Here is an 18,925-nt window from a genome sequence, read left to right as displayed (position 1 = left end):
AAGTATTAAAAGTTCAATTGGATATGCTAATATTTGTTCAATTGTGCAGGACCGTAAACTAAAATCTATAAGTCTTAAAACATGGTATTGATTCTGGAAGAACAAATGAGAGCAATGGAATTTACAAAGGAAGCTTATGTTGTAAGTCTGAGTCTGAAGACCAATAGAGTCCGAAGAACATCATAAGCTGACTGCTAGAGTCTAAAGTCATCCAGAGTCTGAAGTTTGTCAGAGTCTGGAGTCAAGAACCTGGAGTTAGTTAAACTTGGTTATTTTGAAGAGACAAATTTGCGGAAGGAATAGAAGCCAGGAGCAACAACTATTTCAGAGGAATTAGAAGGCATTGGATGCTTATCCACTAAAGAGCGCAGGAAAAGGACAATAGTACAATTGTACAACCACTACTTCACTCTCATGTCTGCATATAGTATTGCTACAGCTGTGTCTACGATTGTTAATTCTCCAAACAAGGAATGAATTTCAAATTATTCCCTCCTAGGACATTAACCAAATCAAGCAACAAATCATTGGTGATGGTCAAGCATCAAAAAAGACTCTTTTGATGTGCTGACACTTCTACAACGTATCTTTCATACCTCTATATAAAGGAATGAAGATTTGAAGAATTGTAGAGACTTAACAACAATTTACTTGGCTCAAAACTTTGCTAAAATTGTTGCACATCAGTTCTCTTATAATTTCTTAACAACTTTCATATTTTAGAATTTCTAGAGTCTTAAGAGTCTGTATCTGATTTGTATTGTGAACACCACTGATTGTATATCAAGTGTTCAAGAACATTCTTCTTGAATATGGACTCTATGAGACTCTGGACTTTGGACTTAAGAAAAAGAAAACACAATTTAACCCCCCTTATTGTGTTTTTCTCGCCTTCAAGTCATTATGTTAACCAAACATTACAAAAACGATGATGTGACATAATGACAATCAAAAACGTTTACAAACTTAAAGGACTTATGTGTAACCAAAATAACTTAAATGACCAATCTGTTACAAACCTCAAACTTAAAGGATTTATGTATGATTAAAATAACTTAAAGGATCAATCTGTTACAAACCTCAAACTTAAAGAACCACTAGTGTAATTTAGCCAAAATATACTAGCGAAAAGACGGGCACTCATGTGGCCATCTTTTTGCTCTTTTTATTGCGCTAACATTTGAAAAATAATGAACGATGTTTTTTTTTTATGAAATTTTGATTTCGATTAAAACTAAAAATATTAATGTTTGTCGCTTTCAAGTTTTAACAAACCAAACTAACCATGATTATCTATTTCAATGACACCAACAATATAACAGAAAATATAATCTAATTTTTTTTTATGACACCAACGACAATCTTTATTATAAAAAAAAGTTGTTTAAGAGTATAATTGGGATAATGAAAAAGTAAGTATAAATATACTCATCTAGTTTGTTACACTTTTTAAATGATAAAGGAAAAAAATTGAACATATATATATATATATATATATATATATATATATAGGGGGCTGTTAACTTGCACCCACCTAAAAACACTAAGGTGCAAGTTAACAAGCTGCACCTACTAGTTATTTACCAAAACACCCATGTTTTTCTATTATAAACAAATATTATTTATGTTATTTACAAAAATGTCCTTTTAATTAAAACAAAGTTTAATAGAGACAAAAGGGTGTTTTAGTAAAGTACAAGTAGGTGCAGCTTGTTAACTTGCACCTACTAGTTATTTACCAAAACACCCATGTTTTTTTATTATAAACAAATATTATTTATGCTATTTACAAAAATGTCCTTTTAATTAAAATAAAGTTTAATAGAGACAAAAGGGTGTTTTAGTAAAGTACAAGTAGGTGCAGCTTGTTAACTTGCACCTTAGTGTTTTTAGGTGGGTGCAAGTTAACATATATATATAGAGTCAGGATCCGTTGACACCAAGTGTCAACGGTTTCGTTGACACCAAATCTCAACCGTCTATAATTTATAATTAATGGCTAATATTAATGGTCTATAATAACGCACTGGAGTAGCAAGTAACCAAACTTTTGATCACACACTTTTATTGCTTTTAATTACTAATAAAATTTAACTTAAAATAGGTCTGCATTTATTACTAAAATTAATGTTCTAAATCATCACACATGATAGTTTTTCATCATCTTCATCCCCCGTTTGTGAATATAGGGGTATTCTTGAAATGTTTGCTTCCATTGATGGGATTTTTGGAGTGAGAATTGATTTTAGGTATTTCGATCATCATGGCATAATTAAAATACTCTCACTAAAAGCCAAGTGCATATTTGAATCCATGATCTATGGATGTATAATATCAGTCAAAATTATAATTTTAAAAAATAGAAACCCCTTTAAATATAATTGAGTTGGCAGCCAATTCTCTTGGTCTACAAAAAATCATGAGCCAATAAGAGGATTAACCATGTAATTTGAGATTGGCATACAGAAACAAGATTTTACCGAATAATATACGATTAATCAAGAGCAAGATTCATTTGCCAAAAATGAAAATAAAGAGTGAGATTCAGTACACCAACAAATTTGGGCATTTCTAGAGACCATTAAATGATAATTATGAGTCTTTGATCAAATTTAAATGGAGGGCTGAGATTTGGTGTCAACGAATCCGTTGACACCTGGTGTCAACGGATCCTGACTCATATATATATATATATACACTCATATTATGTTTGTTACACTTTTATTTTAATATTTGAATTTACTCTTTTCTATTTGTTATACGTGCTATTTGTATTGAAAGTTGAAAGTAATTTTAGTCAGAGAAAAAGTCAACTCAATAATTCGAAACATGTTATTTTCTTTACATTTAGTATATATAACAATCTTATGGCAAAATAATCAAAATTGCATCTTCATATTGTCACAGATTTTGTTTTATAGTAAGTTAGCAAACACTAACATAACATCAACATGCATCTTCATTCCTCACTCAAGGAAATAATATTTGGCTTTTCAGAAGAGGCGATGATGATATTGATTCTCTTGTATACCATGGAGAAACAATCAATTTATTTCAAACCATTCCAAATGCAAATTTTGCGGAATCAAGTGTGTTGGAGAGAAGCATCGACATTTTGCGGAATCAAGTGTGTTGGAGAGAAGCATCGACACTGTAACTGGTCCTACGCCACCGGGAGCCGGAGAAATGGCTGATGCCACTTTGACTGCCTCTTCAAAGCAAACATCTCCAGTGAAACGGAAGACTTGGCTGCTAGGGTCCGGCAAATTATTATATATTAAAGTGCATCTAGATAAGAATAGGTCCATAAGGAAATGCATAAACTAAAACAAATTGAATCTGTGATGAAAAGTTGAAGAGGAAATATGTGTTACTAAATTTTGTGACGGGAAATTAGTAAAAAAAATTCATTTTTTTGTCCCTCATTTTCCATCCTTGTACCAGTAGTGTCATACTATTTTTAAGGCCAACAGATGAGAGCACTAAAGTGTCTTTTCCCTAATTGTCATGTTTTCCCATATGATGTATTCTCTTTATTTCCTTTCCCAAATCCCAACAGACATTCATTTTGCTTGTGGCTCAAGCTTCTACATTGTCAAATGTCAAGTGACTAAAACCAATTGAATAAAATTAGAGATCAGGGGAGAGAGTTGAGTTTGTTATACAGTGGAGGACTACAAGAAATATTGAAGTTAGCTAGGAAATATTTTGGAAAAGAAGTGAAATTCCCTGGTATGCAGGGTTTCGTAGGAAATTTCCGAGGAAACACTTCCTAGGTATATTTATAGATGTTCCTATGAATTTCTTAGCAAGGAAACTTTTACGAAAATTTCGTAGGAAACTTTCCTACAAAAAACTGCCAAACTGACATAATTTAGTTTGATGTGACATATGCTTTCCTAGGAAACTACTAAATTAAAAAACAATTAAAACTAAATTTAGAAATTCAAAATTCCGCCAAAATTCAAAATTCAAAAAGTTGCGCCAAAAAATTTTAAAATTTTGAAATTGGGCCAAAAAAAACTTAAATTGTGCCAAATTTTTTGAAAATTCCGCCAAAATGTTTCGTAATATTTAATTATGGGGTTAATTTTTGGAAAAACCATTTGATAGCTATGGACAGATAATATTGTTCTTTGTAGGGGAATGGCTTTGTGGGTGTTAAGACATTCATCTTTTGCATTTTACCTTTAACTTTCATAAATAAAACACTCATTTATTTACATTTGTGATCTATTTTTCTTCCATTTACTGTTTCTGTAATCCAGGTTCGCATCAAAAGCCTTCATGCAGATTCTATTAGGAGAGAAGAGTACATATTTGTGTGCTATTTTCACAAAGACGTATTTTATGGTACAATAATAATACATTGCATTTTCTACCAATTTATAAGACAATAATGAAACCAAAATGATACCACAAGTCTCTTTGTTTCGGAAGATTCGAATATAACATCACAGTCTCAACCCTTGCAAAAACCGGTTTGTAAGTTGAGAAGAAAAACAACCACTTGACAATGGGAGTACGTACAATTTTTTTTTTCATGCTCCTTATAAGTACACACTCCCTATTTATAACATAGAAATTCAATTTGAAACAATTTTTGGATGATCTAAATAGATTGTCATAACAACATGATAAGTGATTTCAAAGGGGCAAACATTTAGCATCAGCGTGTTGAATTTACTATCTCTGTCTTAAATGATACCTCTTTGACTTTGTGCCTTGTTAACTTTGAGTATTTATTTGACAAGTCATCTGAAAATAGCACCAAGTTCTTCAAATAGAAAAATAAAAATTTCAAGTACCTCCATGCATTCAGAAGCCAAAGGAAACATAAAATTATTGAAGTAAAAATATTTAGTTGTTACCTTAACTTGATTTGTTCCCATGTCAATGACCACAACTCCTTTATTTATCCAATCACCACAAACTATGTTTGGGATTATTCCAACATCTGTGACCACAATATCCGCTTCAGAGGTTATTTGTTCAGGATTGTTTGTGTAAATAATGGTAGTTTGGTAAACAATTATTTTTCCTATAGTACAGGGGAAAAATGCCTTATATTGAGGCCAAAACACCAAAACAAGAAAAGGTCGAATTCTTAAAACCCTAATTAACAAATAGGAATCTGAAAACATCAAGTATACCTAGCCACCTCTCTTTTTTCTACTCCTGCTTCTGTTGCCTCGTATTATCATCACAATTAATTCGGTCTGACCCTTCAACAGACAAACCGCCGGTTTTGTCCTGGTTTTCGGCTATTCAGCTACCATGAAGACCGCTTGTCTTTTATACTTCTCAAATGGCATAAATAATGGCGTGACGTGGTCGAAGAAGAGGAAAATCTAAGTACTACAGTTTTTTTTCACTTCTGGTTGTTGTCGTATACTTCGTATGCTTCCCACGTTTGTATACTTTTTCATTGATATTTTGGCTCCACTGTCTAGGTTTGCTCCAAGTCTATTGTTTGGAAATAGCTCTTATAGTCATAAGTGTGGGGTGGTGCATATATAGAAAAAGCAAAATTTGGCTTCTATTTGTCTCGTATGTTTCTCAGGCTGAGGTTATTGTTTACTGATTGTACTCTATTTTTGTACAGTATTTATTTTGCTTTGGGGTTTGTTTTTATTAATAAAATTTGCTTCTTAAAAAAAATGTTAATTGACTGCTCTCTCTCTCTCTCTCTCTTACTGTTAGGATGGCCACGTTACTGCCTTGTGTGGACATGCGTTGGAGCAAAATAACAAGAACCAAGAAGAAGAAGAACAAGAAGTAATTTAATCTTCTAGCCTCCCGTGTGTTCTCTTCTTCTTCTCACTCTTTTATTATATTCTTTCTATGCACAACTTTTTAAATTGCTTCAAACCCATATTTTGATTTTCTTTCAAATTTATGCAGGAGAAAGAGCGAAAAAATGGATTATCTTCGCACACATGTTTCAAGCTACCAAGAATTTAAGAGTTTGGTTGAGCTGTATATGAATAAGGGAGGTGTTGCAGTCTCTTTTGACATATCCGACAACGTGGATGCACAATCTTACGATTTTATGTTGGATGATGTACTCACTAACAACTCAAAATTGGGTCGACTTGACAAAGTAAAAAATGCAAGAGAGGATCACTGCCCATTTTCGATTGTGCGTTGTTACACCGTAAAAGAGATGGACAATGTTTACAAGGCTATTGGCTGTTGTTTGAGGGTCTTTATGGACGAACAGTCATGATATACAACATTTCCAAAAGTGACAAGCTGATGGATAAGATGTCCACCTTTCGGATATTGAAAATGATTTTGGAACACGATACTGCTCTAGATTAGTTATGATGGGAATCTTTATGGTAAAACGTGGAGATTCAAATTCCCGACAATTTTCAGGTGGTTTAGGGGCTTGCATAATAATACTATGTACTACTCCCTACGGTCTCAATCATAAGGAAAAATAAGAAAGAATTATTTGAGTCAAAAAACTATTTATACTTAAAAATATTTTCAAACCTACCAACGGAAAACTGCTATGGGTAAAACAATTCAACAAGTGTCATTGGCAGTAGGTATAAGTCTCACATTTTGTTGTCGGAAACTACCATAGCTATAGGCTATTGGGATGAAATTTTTCCGTTGGTATATCTGATCAAAGTTGACGGAACTAAACGTCCATTGGTATATGTTTTTTTTTGTTTTTTTGACAAAAACAAAATGATATTCATTCATTCAAACCAAGAGATAGAGATTACATCATTCAACACCGCTAAAAACGTAAAAGATGAATTTATGAACAAGCTCACAACATCCAAGTTAATAGCATATAACAGCATAATGCCTACAAAAATATATGATAAAATTAAAGTGACCGGAATATCCATGTCTCCGGATCTGCAACGACGCTCAAATCTTTGATTGATATAATCGATATTTCAATATGAATCAAATGAACACCGCAAGAAGACGTAAAATCAAACAACGCCGCACAAGACGACGAACAACAAACCACCACACTTAGATGATGAAATCACGAAGAAAAAAACTTAGATCTATGTGAAAATCACTTATTTAGATCGAAATAGACCCAAAACCACCCTCTCAACGAAGAAACTGGAAGAGAAAACCTAGAGAGAAAAAATTAGGACCGGCTTGTTGATGAGGGAGAGAGTTGAAAAGAAAATAATAAATAAAATTGTGACTTGATTTTTTTTTTTTAATGTTTTATGACCTATGCCAACTTTATTTGGACCTTTACGAAAGAATTATGTCCTGTATTTAAATTATTATTGAAAAGTATGAATCTAAACCAAATTAAAGCAAGTGTCTCTTGGATGGAAACCTTCTTCACATGTCTCTATTAAAAAAATCATTAATTTTTTTTTTTGAAGAAAAAAATCATTAAATATTAAATAAAGTTCAAGGATACACATTTGCTTAACTCATATTTCAATTAATTTAGGTCATATACAACTTTATCATGTTCACATAAACAAATAAAATATCTAAGTGACAATCACATATTGACCAAATAAGTCCATATATACATGACATACAAATAGATAAAAGATTTTTTTTTCATCTAGCATCTATTAACGAAGTAGTAACCTCATTGATTGAGAAAGGCTTCGTTGTAGATTCTCCCTCATTAGAGACACTTTGCATTATGAAACCAGGTTCCTTTGGTTGGGCTAAAACAATTTCATTCGTCAACATCGCAAGCACATATGTCATATCTGGTCTATCATTTGGATGAAGTTGTAGACATAGAAGACCAACTTGTATGCATCTTAAAGCTTCAGATGGAATATATGAGTCCTTTAGACAATCATCAATTAATTCTTCTGAATTTCCCTCTTTCCATAACTTCCAAGCCTACAAAAATTCAAATATAGTTGTCATATGCCATTTCATTGAGGGAATATAAAGTAGTTTGTGTTACTTACATGCCCAACAAGATTATAGTTGTTGCTCCGAAATGTAAGTCCTTTATTTTTATGTCCACTTACAATCTCTAGCAATAATACGCCAAAGCTAAATACATCAGATTTTGTGGAGAATAGTCCATCAATGGCATATTCTGGAGCCATATAACCACTGAAAAGTGTACAAATTAGTTAATTTGAATTATTTTTTCTTTCAATAACTAAAAAATATCAATGAAACTACTTACTGTGTTCCAACTACTCTGTTTGTATTCCCCTCAACTTGATCATCCCCACAAATTTTCGCCAAGCCAAAATCTGATATTTTGGGATTCATATCATTGTCTAATAAAATATTACTTGGTTTTAGATCTCGATGTATGATCCTCAATCTAGAATCTTGATGAAGATAAATCAGTCCACGAGCAATTCCACAAACAATGTTGAAGCGCTTAAACCAATCTAGAAGTTTCTTTTGAGTTGGATCTATTAAAAATTTCAATTTTATTTATTATTTTCATTCCAAAATGAATATATATATAGATAGATAGATAGATAGATAGATAGATAGATAGATAGATAGATAGATAGAGAGAGAGAGAGAGAGAGGGTCAAATTACACTGCTTAAAAGTTACACCAATGTTACACAACTCTATATCGTTTCACTCGATGCATATTTTTCGAATTTTACCGTTGGATTGTAAGTTTATATCACATAGATCATTCACGTAAAATTTTACGAAAATCTAAACTCGTTTGATATGTTATTGAGATACAACAAGTTTAACGGTGATATATAAAGGTGCATAAACCGTTAATCTTGATGTATCTCAATAACATATGAAACAGGTTTAGATTTTCGTAAAAGTTTACGTGGATGATCTATGTGATATAAACTTACAATCCAACGGTCAAATTTGAAAAATATGCATCGAGTAAAACGATATTGAGCGGTGTAACATTGATGTAACTTTTAGGCCGTGTAATTTGATCCCTCCTCATATGTGTGTGTGTGTGTGTGTGTGTGTGTGTATATATATTAATGTTCAAGCTTAATAGAGATACTCACCAAAAAGAAATGCATCTAAGCTTTTGTTGGGCATATATTCATAGATAAGCATTCTCTCTTGTCCTTGTATGCAACAACCAAGAACCTTAACAAGATTTCGGTGTTGAAGTTTTGCACATAATATAACTTCGTTTTTAAATTCTTTTGATCCTTGTTTTGAACTTCCTGAAAGCCTTTTGACGGCAATCTCTTGCCCATCTGTAGCTAGTGTACCCTAAATTTTATTGTTGGAAAAAATTGTTAGGAAATGAGACTCGAGCTTTCTCATGTGTTGTATTCAAGTTGTTGCATGTTTACCTTATATACTGGTCCAAAGCCACCTTCTCCAAGTTTGTTGTAGTCTGAAAAGTCATTTGTGGCACTTATCATTGTAGAAATATTGAAGAAAGGAAGCTCAAAATCTTGTTGGTCTTCATCTTTCTCTTCGTTTAAAGTGTTGATCTCTGAATTATCTTCTATATGTAAATGGTGTCAATGCATAATATTGACATAAGTTTTTGTAGGACAAACTTCAAAAAAAAAAAAAATTTGTTGGACAAAATTTCCATGTAATCATAATGTTTTGCGATGTGTTTTTTGTTATGGCAAATTCTTATTTATCATTATTACATGCAAAGTCCTAGCAGAGGCATTAGATCATGCAACATTTCAGTGGGTTTAATTTGTTGAACATTTTCTTCATTAAAGGAGACTAATTAATATACGATGTTGCTTTGTACCAAAAACAAAAACAGGAGACTAATTAATATACGATGTTGCTTTGTACCAAAAATAAAAATACGATGATGGAAATTTCTTAGTAAATATAATACAAATCTTTTTTCATATAAAATATAAGATGGAAAAATTAAATTTTATCATTTTTCTCATATTTAAATTGTCTGCTTAAATATATAATATTCAAGTACTTTAATTAAAATTACCTCTAAGAAAAGGGCTTTAACTAAATTTAATATAAGGTCTCACATCAGCGGTCAACTCTGCATCTCTTTTGGTTATTTTGTGTTTGAGTAATTTAGATTGAAAGAAACAGCCGAACTTTCAAGCATAAGGACACTCTTTATTAAAGTTGCTTAACAAAATTAAGCTTCAAACTTTTTGGTTGTTGAAAGTAAAGTACTCTACTTTCTCTTTTGATTACCATTCTTGTTGGCTTAATCCAAACTTATGTTTGAAAGCTATTACATAGTTTGTATCTTTCTTTTTCCTTTTGGTCGCTTTCTGGACTTTATATCTTGTTGACTTAGCCTTATTTTCTAGCACTCCTTGTGCTGGAAAATCTAGACTTTTTTGCAATCTAATATCATTTTAGCTTCTTATAAAAAAATATAAGGTCTCACATCAAGTATGTGAAGTTTCTTAAAAAAAAAAAACAATATGATGTTTTTTAGGGTGTGTTTGGATTGAAGGTTTAGGAGGGGAGGATTTACTTTTCTTTTTTAAATAACGGACTATATAACATGTTTTTCTAAAATAAATTATGTGTGATTGAATTATTATATGATCGTTTATAATGTTAATATGTTAACTTTTTAAAAAACATTTCATAGTGTCCGTAATTTAAAAATGAAAAGTAAACCCTTCCCTCTCTTCCCCTCCTAAACCCTCTATCCAAGCACCCTAAAAAAATTGTATGTGAAAAAACAACCATTAAATTTTCTTTTACAATATTCAGTGAATCAAAATTCACGAATTTATATCATTGGAGCAAATTTTCGTGAGGGATTATTTTGGGTCTTCACTTTTTTTTATTAGGTTCTTTTAGACCCATATCATTTTTGGTGTTTTTTGAATTATTCATTTTTCATGTCATTAATTGAAATAATTAATTGGACACATAATAAAAACTAATTGATTAATTATTAAAAAAATGAATTAAATTATAAAAAGGAAGAGAAATAGATTTCGGAGGGAGTGGTTATGGTGCATAAGGAAATCCTTATGCACCATGCATAAATCCAGCTGCAAGCCCAATACCTCTCCTCTCTAGGCCCGTTTGCTTTATTTGTTTTTTTTACACCCTCAATGTTCACACACTGCACCCCCTTAAAGAATATGAAATTTTATTTTGGTCAAAACCTCCCTTGTTTTTTTTTCCACTTCATGTTTCCAGATTTTTTTTTCCACAAGTTTCCAGATTTTTTTTCCACTTCATGTTCCCTCGTAAATGATACGGTGCCGTTTTAGCTCTAGATGCAATTCCATTTCATTGGATTTAGTTTAGATCATTTTTCTCCACTCCAAAATATGTTTCAATCGAATTAAAGAATTGTTTTTTCACAATAATGTCAGATTAGTGTCTTCATGATTAGCAAACTTGAATTTTTCATTGAAATGGGTGTTTTACAATAATAACCGGAAGCTTTTCACCGTTTTTGCCAATTCTCAAGAAAGAAAAAAGCTTCGGTAATTTTGTCAGCGACGATGTGATGAAAAAAAGAGTAAAACAACTTCAACAAAGATGTTATACACTGAAATTATTACTGAAACCAAAATAATTGTCTAATGGTTTTGTAATAAAACAAAAGACCAAATGTAATAAACATTTAAACCATTGTTCACTAACTTCAGGGTATGGATTACTGAAACCATAAGTATGGTTTAATGGTTTTGATAGTCTTGTATGTGAAACCAAAATAATTGTGTAATGGTTTTTAATGAAACCATTTTGTTGTAGAAATGGTTTCGGTGAGTTGTATTCCAAAACCATTAGATGTACTTAATGGTTTCCAGCAAGTGAAAAAACTAAGGACCTAGAACCATTGCCATCATTCAGTTCTGTGAGTTGTACTCCACAACCATTTTGCTGTGAAAATGGTTTATGTGAGTTGTACTCCAAAACCATTAGATGTACTTAATGGTTTTCTTTGAAAATAACACTCATCACGCAAATAATTTTTCAGATAAACTCAAAACCTAACACGAATCCATTCACAATAACACTCATCATGCAAATAATTTTCCAGATTCATATAGCAACAACATCCAAACTGTTTTCAGTCTCAAACACACGAAATCATAGCAAAATCGAACTCAAACAGCAAGCATCTCAATCGAAAATCACCATACAGTCCTGAGACCGGAACAAAATCAGAGCCAAGAAGAGGTGAATCCGAAACCAGTTCGAAGAAGAAGAAGTAGGTTCGGTTCCGTTTCTCCATTAATTTACTTCGTGACTTTGCTTTCTCTTTGCTTATTTTCAAAAAAATCTGAATCCAAAGTTGTAGATCTAGGCTTGTACGAGTTTTATTTTGAAAAAGTAAGGCCGGATCCTTGAAGAGGGTGAGAATACGATTTTAATGATGTAAAAATATTATGAATCGGAGCTCGCCGGAATTTGAAAGTGTCGCCGGAGCTATAAAATTTCCGGCGAATTTCGAAGTTTTCGGCGAGTCCTTTGAAGTTTCCGGCGAGTCCTTTGAAGTTTCCGGTGGTTGTTTTTTTGAAGAAGATGAATGGAAAGGGAGAAGAGAGAGGGAACCGTTCTCTAAAGAAAGAGAAACGCAAGAGTTTGTGAGTGTTATCTTCAACATTTTTGTTTATATACCTCCCTTATTTCATTTAATCTTGTGTGCTCCTTTCTTCCTTTTTACGATGCACTAGCAAATCATGATCGTTAAAGAAATCTGATGGTTGTGAAGTCCTTATGCATGGTGCATAAGGAAATGGCTTATGCACCATAACTTATGCCGATTTCGGAACCATGAACCATAATTTCTAAAATCCCCGATCTTCCATCATGCCTCTTCTTTTAAGATAGATATTTATATTTCTTGGTAAAAAAATGACTTTACCTCTCTACTATAGTATAATAAAAAATTACAATAATTAAGGTATTTTGGTAAAGATATAATCACAACATACATTTATAATTTGAATGGTTTTCTTTTGTTGCTAATAATTTGAATGCATTCATATAGAAAGAGATTAGGAATAAAAAAGGGCATATATCTAAAAAAAGAGGTAGAATACATTTTTTAGAAACAAATTTCAAGAACTCTATGTCATTGAATTGAAATATATTTTATTTGGGTCCCTTTGGTATCTGCGGATTTGCTTTGGAGGAAAGATATTCCTCTGAAAGTCTCGGTCTTTGCGTGGAGGCACTTTAGGAACAGGTTGCCTACGAAGGTGAATTTATTTCGACAGGGAGTAATTCAATTCGAGGCACAGTCATGTGTCAGTGGATGTGGCTCAAGTGAAAACTCCGATCATCTTTTTTTGCTTTGTAATCATTTTGGTAATGTCTGGTATCTGGTTCGTCAATGGTTAGGTGTCTATACTTCGGATCCCTTAACATTGGTGGATCACTTAACTCAATTTGGTACTTCAGCAGGTTATTCAAAGGTGCAGTGTTCTTTCATGCACTTAATTTGGTTTGCAACTTCATGGGTTATTTGGAAGGAAAGGAATGACAGACTTTTCAGGACAAAACAAAGCTCCTTTCCTCAACTTTTGGAGAACATTAGGCTACTCTCGTTTTATTGGCATAAAGCAAAATATGCTAGTTGTAATTATAAGTTTCATGATTGGTGTCCGAACCCGTTCTTGTGTTTGGGTATAGGCTAATCATTGCTCATTCTTGTTGATACTTTGCTGTAAATATTAGCTGTCTTTCTTAGCACATCTTGTGCTAAAAGGACAGTCAGTTGTTTAATATATCCCATTTTGATTTCTTAAAAAAAAATATATTTTATTTGGGTCAAGAAATTTACCTCTTTGCTTTCTTTTTCTCATGTAAATGTAGAAGACTATGATCACCAGTAGCAAAATGCTGACCAACGGAATAGTGACTGCAATTGCCAATGTATGATTTTTCTTCCCACCAGAAACATCTCCATTTGAATCTTTTGAAAAAGAAATGAATACTTGTCAAATCTCAGAAAATAGTGACCACCACTACTCAATAATTAAATGAAAGATTGAAATTAGTTTTTTAATTTCTATTAAAAAACTATATTTTTGTTACAGTCCGTCAAAAAAATTCTCATTAACTTAACATTCATAAAAAATATTTGTCCCCACATTTATATGTGTGACATGCTTGATTCTTTATATATATGGTATGGGGTTGACCTTTTGGTTTGTTTAAAACATTGTCATGTGGCCTTCGTGATTAATTTTTATTTTTTTACGGTGAAATATCTTTGCAATTTCTTGGTAATATATATTTTGTTTGTCAAGTAGTCCAATAGGTAGATACATAAGTGAGGAATTCGAGGTTCGAACTTTGAGCATATTGCAAAATTGTATTTTCCTTCTATATTTGTGAGTGTCATGGCCGTCAGAAATAGTAGTGAAGGCTTTGGCAGCTAGAAATTTCGAGTTGGCCATCGGGAAAAGAAGTCTAACTATGGCTTCTAGTGTCATTTCCGGCAGAAAAAGCCACCAGTAGGGCTGAAAATGAGTTGAACTAAATCGACCCTGACTCAGCTCGGCTCGATAAAGTTTGATTTGACTCGAAACTAAACTCGAGTTCGAGACGAACATTTTTATAAGCTCGAACTCAATTCGATTAAAACTCACAAACAATAAGGTTCGACTCGTTAGTTCGAATCACATAATTCTAAAATCAAAAGTTTTAGCATTTTTTTTTGGCAGACTAAATGAGGATATTACACTATGTAATTAAAGTTGTATTTTATCCTCAAACCAACCAGCATGCCCTAAGAAACTCCTTACTCCTTTAACATTAACAGGTGGGGGAAGTTTCTCTATATCCTCTATCTTAGCTTAATCCACCTCTATGCCTTTAGCACTTATTTTATGCCCCATAACTATGTAGAATATAATGACAATCAAGAGCCATTTACTCAATTGGTGTAATGCTTACCGTTATAGAGTTTTCCAACCGTTGTTCTTGGGCTTTCATGGCCATTAATATCATTGATTTTTCTGTGAGGATATGGCAACGGTAATGTAGAAATTCATGAAGCATGAAGCCACTTGCAACATATATAAAAGACGTGAAACTATGGCAAAAAGGGGATGTGGTCAAAAATCAAGTTCATCATCCTTTCTATTAAGCTTCCTTCTTTTTTATTGTTCTTTTGTAATTTTGGGCATTGTTTGTGAAGCTCCAACGTGTTGGCCTCGAGTGCATGAGTTCTGACACGTAGTTGTGTAAACCTTGGGGAGCAAAACCGGATATTGGATTGCACCAGAGGTCCACCGGAAATTTGCTTTCAGGGTAGTGATTTATGTCACGGCACAACAACTCTCTTCTATCTTTCCTAACTATTCGAAGTCTATTCTTTATTCTATTAATATTTCCAACAAACCATACCGCTTGCTTTCCTAAAGTGTAAGTCACCACTTTTATACATGAAATCATCTACTCTATTTTCTAAATCAAACGACGTGGGACAATTTGCTTCAAAGCTTAAACTAGTGCAATCTGTTATTACGTGTTTGTCTATCAACATGGATTATTGATTATTGGTAAGTGTTGGACTTGGTTTTTTATTGTTTATTTTATGATTGTTAAATTTTTAATTAAACCAGTAATTGTAGTTCCTTTCAATCAACATAGATAAATATCATAGTCTTGTTCCACTTCCAAACCTCTTAGTTGACTTAGTATTATGTAACAACTTTTAAATTTAACTTAATTTGACCGTATGGTCATGTTCATACTATTTAATATATTTTTTTCACTAAAAAAAAATATTTTTTAAGTATTATATATAATCGAGTCAACTCATGTATCAAACAAGCCGAACTATATATATAACTCAAGTTCAGTTCATTAGATTAACAAACTTAATTTTCGGCTGAAGTTCAACTCATTTAGTTCATGAACCAAGTTCAACGAATCAACTGTCAAGTCGAGTTTCGAAATTTGTTCAAGTTGGCTCGGTTTATCACCAACCCTAACCGTTAGTATCTTTGAGGGTCTAGAGGCTGCCAGTAGTGGCTGGAGGAAAATTATGGTGTTTTTGTAGTGTATTAATTAAAACTTAGGTAAACAAATTTAGTATTAACTAAAACTATATAGCTAGAGATTAAAAACATATAATCCATAAAAAAAAAAAAAAAAAAAGCATAAATGTTTGAGAAGAACATAGCATTTACCTACTGTGGAAGCATCCATTCGAATATATAGATTTTGTTGGAATGTTAAAATCTGTCTTAAGTCCAGAAGATCACCAAACCATATGGAACAACCACTACCATCACTCACATTCAAGTTTGAATAAGCCATGCAAGAACAGTCTTCCAAGCATTTCTTCTTACAATTCTCAAGTGTCATATTAGCATCAACCCAAGTATGTGTGGTATCTGGCAATTTCAAACTAGAAAATGTTCCAAAACCATCATTCACACCACAATTCCAAGTTTCTTCGCCTTTTCGCACACATCCTTGTGTCCAATTTGATGCGTCCCAATTTTGTGGTGATTTAGGCTCAAACCCATCTAAACATTGGCAAATTGGAGACGGGTTATGAATGCAATTTCCATAAGGGCCGCAACGATTATAGACATCACAATCATTTTTTGGTACTGACTGAATATCACTCCAAGTATTGTCCTCTGGACTCCATATAACGCGTTCGTGAAGACTAAGCGTTTGGTTCAAATAAGTTATTGAAACCATACTCTTGTTTACAAGACTATATGCGAAGTAAACTTCATTTGAATTGTTCACAGGTGTTGTAGCAATAACATTTGACGTAATAATCTCCATAGGCGCTCCACTAAATCCAACTCCATTCCAAGGACCACTCCTATGAATCTCAACTGATCCTTTTTTCAATACAATTTCTGGATTACTACTAAGGACAATACCCCAAGTTAAATCTCCCGATGATGGATCGTCCCAATTTTTCCAAGAAGTTAATTGACGATTAAGACCTGTTTTTAAGTCCCATCCATGCTTCATGCCTGGCAACAAAGTATCACAAGGAAAATCAAAACCTTGCCATAAGAAATTATTACTTTGTTGATCAGTATCGTTGTTGGCTTTGATTACAAAGTTTCCATTGTCTAATAGTTGAGCCACATGAGAACTTGTAGTAGACAAAGATTGTGTTGTTATGTTTGTTGACCAAACAAGTGTTTGATTGTTGTTGGTAAGTAGTTCAAGGTTTCCCTCTTTGCTCATGATCAACATGGTAGAGTTGGAGTTGTTGTCTTTGATTGGATCATCACGGTTTGCAACCCAAACTATTCTTCTTTTTGGGATATTTTTGTACCATATTCCCACATAGCGATTTGTGGAACTACCTGGTTTGAAAAAGCCTAACTCAAAGGTTCCATCATTAGAAACCAAAGTGTTGCCATCATTAAGAGGTTGAAATTGGGTGATGGTATCAATTGAGGTAGATAACTGAAAGAAGAACAACAAGAGATTAAGAATAACAAACAATATCATTGGAAGAATATTGGCCATTTTGCATTGATTGAATTTGATGCAGACACACATTGTATGTTTGTGCGTTTATATATGCTAAATTGACTTTCCTTAAAAAAAAGATAAAAAAAATTGTTAAATTGACTTGGACTTGGGACTAAGGGTGGAAATGAGTCGGGCGTTGCTTAAATATGTTTGGCCTAGTTGAAGAATTAAGGCTTAAGCCTTGGACTTTTACCTGTCAAAGACTTTATTTTAAGTTTGATATGACCTTTTTAAAAAGCATGGCCTCGCCTATTAGCTTGTCCGAAAGCCTAGTTTGTGTTACATATTTCTAATAGTGTCCATTCATCCATTTTTCTTTCTTTTCAATTTATGCAACGTACTTAATGTAGGGATAAACATTAATTAGATACACATTAAACTAATATAAAACACAATCATAAAATTTATAGATGGATAGAAACTCAAGAATAATCATGTCCGATAACAAGAATGATTTCAAACTTAATCTGATAACCATACTTAACCTTAGGTATATTAGTACCAAGCCTAAAAAGTTCAAACAAATCAAATAACAATATGAGCGTTTAATGATGTTGGAAATCAAGTGTGAGTGATTATGTCCCACATCGACTAGAAATGGAGAAAACGTTGGATATTTAAGAGAGGAGACCCATAAACTCATTGCCTTAAAGTTTTGGGTAAGAGTGTGGTGTCTCTTTCTTAGCGGGTCCTAGTCGTTTGGCCAATTGCCACTCCCAGCACTCCCATCCTCCACAACAAACTGGTATCTGGTTAGTATCTGGTATAAGAGCCTAGTTAGGCTTGTTGGGGTAGTGGGAGCGGGATCCTAGTGTGGATCATCATAGTGATGTGGGTGAGTCACACTTGAGGGGGAGATTGATGGAAATCAAGTGTTAGTGATTATGTCCCATATCGACAAGAAATGGAGAAAATGTTGGATATTTAAGAGTGGAGACCCATTGCCTTAAGGTTTTGGGTATCTCTCTTTTAGTGGGTCCTAGACGTTTAGCCCATTGCCACTCCAAACACTCCATAGACTCCCCAACAAACTGGTATCAGAGCTGGTCCAGATTTGTTCAAGCGGGAACAATGACTAGAGGTAAAAGTTTGAAAGTCGACAAGTTCACTTGGAGGAATAATTTCAGTTTATGGCAAATTAAGATCTAGGCGTTGCTTAAACAGCAGGGTCGATGAACACCTTTTTTAAAGCCTGTGTCAAACCCTCTACCTGCTGATATCACCACTCCGGAGAAGAAGGCATATTCTACGTTGCTCCTTGGTTTGGAAGATCATATCATCACCGAGGTTGTTGAAGAGGATATCGTTGTCGGTCTGTGGTGTAAGCTAGAGAGTCTATACATGACGAAGAGCTTAACCAACAAGTTGCTCTTGAAGCAACGTCTGTTCAGTCTGCGTATGCAGGAAGGTATGTCCTTAACAGAACATCTAGATAAATTGAATTCAATATTATTAGATCTGAGTAATATTGATATTAAGATTGATGATGAGGATGCTTCCTTGATTATTTTCGTTTCTTTACCATTGTCATATGAGAACTTCAGAGA

The 18,925-nt window shown here is 33.2% G+C and overlaps 1 protein-coding gene across 4 annotated transcripts; it reads right to left on the bottom strand.

Annotated features, from left to right (window-relative positions):
* Positions 1–7,417: 7,417 nt before the first annotated feature.
* On the bottom strand, positions 7,418–17,405 carry LOC146935135 (G-type lectin S-receptor-like serine/threonine-protein kinase At4g27290). 4 transcript variants are annotated; one of them, XM_085750292.1, is made up of 7 exons: positions 16,055–17,405; positions 13,696–13,827; positions 9,278–9,432; positions 8,981–9,194; positions 8,159–8,396; positions 7,932–8,082; positions 7,418–7,860 (listed from the first exon to the last, which is right to left on the bottom strand). In XM_085750292.1, exons 1-7 carry the CDS (start codon positions 17,403–17,405, stop codon positions 7,564–7,566), a joined length of 2,538 nt encoding a protein of 845 aa, XP_085606418.1. In that variant the 3' UTR covers positions 7,418–7,563. The 4 variants fall into 4 exon arrangements, with proteins under 4 accessions (XP_085606418.1, XP_085606419.1, XP_085606420.1 ...); XM_085750293.1 differs by having other exon boundaries at positions 9,278–9,435; positions 16,055–17,394; XM_085750294.1 differs by having other exon boundaries at positions 9,278–9,423; positions 16,055–17,394.
* Positions 17,406–18,925: the final 1,520 nt, after the last annotated feature.

This window comes from Medicago sativa, chromosome 3 (assembly GCF_051527215.1).
Source record: "Medicago sativa cultivar Bolivia chromosome 3, Bolivia_mono, whole genome shotgun sequence".
In the NCBI taxonomy this organism is placed as follows: domain Eukaryota; kingdom Viridiplantae; phylum Streptophyta; class Magnoliopsida; order Fabales; family Fabaceae; genus Medicago; species Medicago sativa.
The sequence above is the reverse complement of the archived record's forward strand: the minus strand, read 5'-3'. Positions and strand labels throughout refer to the sequence as shown.

Coding starts and splice junctions, on each gene's coding strand:
- LOC146935135 (XM_085750292.1), bottom strand. CDS start 17,405: ATGTGTGTCTGCATCAAATTCAATCAATGCAAAATGGCCAATATTCTT. Junction 8,397..8,980: donor CTTAGATGCATTTCTTTTTG/GTGAGTATCTCT, acceptor AATTTTTAATAG/ATCCAACTCAAAAGAAACTT. Junction 8,083..8,158: donor AACAGAGTAGTTGGAACACA/GTAAGTAGTTTC, acceptor TACACTTTTCAG/TGGTTATATGGCTCCAGAAT.